At 34.8% G+C, this 3,586-nt stretch overlaps 1 protein-coding gene across 1 annotated transcript; it reads right to left on the reverse strand.

Annotated features, from left to right (window-relative positions):
- Positions 1 to 914: 914 nt before the first annotated feature.
- Positions 915 to 2,801, reverse strand: LOC133822819 (uncharacterized). The gene has a single exon (XM_062255260.1). The coding sequence runs from the start codon at positions 2,365 to 2,367 to the stop codon at positions 1,105 to 1,107; it is 1,263 nt and encodes a 420-aa protein (XP_062111244.1). The 5' UTR covers positions 2,368 to 2,801; the 3' UTR covers positions 915 to 1,104.
- Positions 2,802 to 3,586: the final 785 nt, after the last annotated feature.

Raw genomic sequence — 3,586 nt, forward strand, 5'->3', positions numbered from 1 at the left:
ATAATATATAGGCATAATTGTTTGTAGATCTTTATGTTATATTAATTTGTGCTTATATATTCAAGCTTCAACCTTTTTAGCATTATTCTATGTCTCTCTCTAATCACTAATCCTTCCGAACAAAGGCCAACTTGCTCATATATGCGTTAACGTCTACACTTCTACTTCCAAAGCACATTTAAAATGTTCAAAGAACTAAGAAGTCCAAATGTCCCATCATATAATAATATTAAAATAATAATACGTGCACTTAAAATATTTATAATATCAAATTAATATCATTTATCAATATTGTAATTCACATATTTTGACTACACGTATTATTACTTGATACTCGTAATATTATCCCATTAACCTCCCTTACCTACATATCACTTATTTTCTACTTATAAAAAATACACTTAAAAAGAAAATAAAATATATAAAATAGGTTAATAACGCACATTATTTGCACGCTACCTCCATTTAGTTGAGTAGATAATAAAGAATTTCATAACAATAGTGTTGAATTGCCTTAATAAGAGAGGTCCAAGTAGTTTAAATATTGGTCAGATTGTGTTTAAGATTCCCAACTGTTAGTGCCCCATTTTCCCACTCCAACTTTATTAAGTGAAAGAATTAGGGTGTTATATATAATATATCTTAACCTAATCATCACCAATAATTAATTAATAAAAAAATATAATCTAAAACATTAATCAAACCAGTTGGTTTTGCCATTTGTCGATTACTAACATAGATTATCAAGAAACTAGGAACTATGCTTGAAATATCTGTCTGAATATAACTTATACCCCCCCAAAAAAGTTCAATAGCAAAATGACATTAATTCTCACTTTGATAACCAAGCTAAACAAGCACAACCCAATTTAGTTAATTAGTATATGATCAAGTTATCTAAACTGAACTCAAAATGAACATAAGCACAAAAACAATAGAAACTAAAAGAGAAGTGAGTGTGACTAATTTTGTTACAAGTGGGAAAAAAACAAGAGGAATAAGAACACAGATAATTATATTGTTGTTGTAATCTGAATAAAACAAATTTAACTTCTTTTTTTCTCATTTTTATTTCTACTACAATTTTTTTTTGTTTGGAATTTATCAAGTTTTGAACATAAGATCTTCATCTTTCTTCCCTGAACTTACCCAGCTCGGATGATGCCTGAAAATCCATCGCCAACCCTTCAAGCTCTTCCTCCCTTTCTTCAATCCTCTGTCATTGACTGTGATCCTACAAGAACCTCCTCTATTGAAAATCCCATCTCCCATGGCGGCACTACTCCCAAAAGGGTCTCCATATTCATTGATACCATACTCACTACCTCTTCTCATGCTCCCAAAAGCAGACTCGGAATCTGATATGTTGACAGCCGTTTTCATCGAGGAAGTGGAAAACTGATCAAACTTTGAATTTGACTCAGCAGAGTAATCAAGTTTCAAATCAATGAAACCTGAATCGTCCATTCCACTAAAATCACTCTCCTTAAGCGAGAACACACGTCTGTTGATCCCTCCATTGAAACCACCATTGTTATAACTATTATTGTTATTAGTACTATCAACCTCCACAAGACCTATTCTTCTCATACCGAACTCAGAGACCAAATTTTCACTATCGAAACCACTCTTTCTCGGCTCTGCCTCACTAAACCCACTTCGTCTTCCCGAGTCCAAAACCATACAAGCTGTTACGTTCGAACTCCGGGCTCCCGAAATCGAGCTACGAGCGCCAGAGACCATCAAATCTCCGCCGTCCTCTGATCCGAACCAACCACCACCACCACCACCACCCCTGAAACTACATAAAGATCTCGATCTTGAAACACCCTGATTATGATGATCAACGAGCCATAAATCACTTTTGTCATCGAACCCACCAACGCTTTTGTTCCCACAATCTTTTTCCTTCCTCTTTCTGAAAAACTTCCCAAATCTCCAAAAGCCACTTCGCTTGATCTCCACGCAGCTACTACTGCTCCTCCTCAGCACCAGACCCTGACCCTCCTCTGTTTTTCCCACCTGGGCCGTCGTCGCTGTCTTCCTGTTGTCGTTCTTGATGGGATTACCCGAAAACGACACGTCGCTTCGTTCATTCTCGATCAGAAACGACACTCGGCCGACGCTCCCAACCTCGACAGTGCAGGAGTTCCGGTTGGAGGAGATCTCGGAGCAAGAGCAAGAAGAAAGCCTCTGCTCGCCGCAGTCGGAGCAAACCAACTTCACGAGGCGATCTTTGAGACAGTAAGCGCAGATCCCAACAGAAGACGAAGAAGGATGCTTCTTGCATGGCATGTCGGATGTCGTTGAGTAATATTCCATGTCGTTTTTGTTGTAAGCTTCCAAAGCTTTGCCTCTCTCTCTCATTCCTTTCTTTTCCCTTCCTCTCTTTGCTTCTGATACAATCTTTGAATTTTGTGAGAAGTGCGGGGTTTCTCCTCTCTGGCTCTTTCTCTTTTCTTTTATTTTTTTAGCAGTGAAAAAGAAAAAGATAGAGATTTAGGGAAAGCTGAAAAGAAATCATAATTAAAAAAAAAAAAAAAGAGATAGAGAGAGAAATGGAAAATCCTAACGTATACACACACTCACTAAGTTAAAAGGTCTCAAAAGGGCCTAAAATTGTAAAATGGGTTTTGGTTCGAAGAAATTAATGAATGAGTGAGTGAAGTAAATTTAGATCATCAAGAGAAGTAAAAGAGATTTTGTTGTTGGAATTAAAGAAGAAGAAGAAGAAGAAGAAAAGTACTCTAAGATTAGAGTGATTGAAATTGATAGATGCAGAAGCGTTACCTTTACGTTTGCTTTCTGGCAAATAGTTTTTATGTAAAACTAATAATAATAATAATAATTAAAAAAAAAAAGAGAGAGTGATGTTAGAAAGCACTAGTTGCTGCAGGCATTATTGTATGTTTGTTTATTTATTTTGAGGAAATGAATTTTACTGGAAAGGTTTTGAGTAAATCAGTGTACAAAATCCCTCCCATAAAAAATATAAATTCTCCATTAAAACTGTATCTGTTCATTTTAAATCTCATCAATGCTACTACTAATGATAATGATAATAATAATAATAATAATAATAAAGCTACATTAAAATAAAGAAGTCCCCACCCACTTGAAAAAATACAGCTCTCTACAAAAACTAAGTCCCACTTGATCAGAAACAGTCATTAAATCAACTGGTTTAAATCCCATCAATGTATGTCACCAGTTTTCTCTTCAAAACCATTATATATATATTTTAATTTTTTTTCTATCTTTACCTTTGACTTTTGTAGTGAAGATAAAAAAATGGCTTAGGTGGTGGTGGGATTGGAGTGATGAAAGTTACCCATCAGAGTAGCATGAGTGAGCACGCATATTAATTTGTCTACTCTCTTTTTTTAACATTCTTAAGTCTTCACCATCATTCATTGAGACACAATCTTATACCATGTCGTTTTCTTCTTACACCTTCACCACGTGTCCCACCGACATATACGTATATTCATTTATTTTTATTTACTTAAAATTTCAATTTACTATCTAAAACTAAAAGTATATTCTATTATACATACATAAATAAATAAATGTGAATGATTCATTT

The sequence above is a fragment of the Humulus lupulus genome, chromosome 3, assembly GCF_963169125.1.
Source record: "Humulus lupulus chromosome 3, drHumLupu1.1, whole genome shotgun sequence".
NCBI classification, from domain to species: Eukaryota; Viridiplantae; Streptophyta; class Magnoliopsida; order Rosales; family Cannabaceae; genus Humulus; species Humulus lupulus.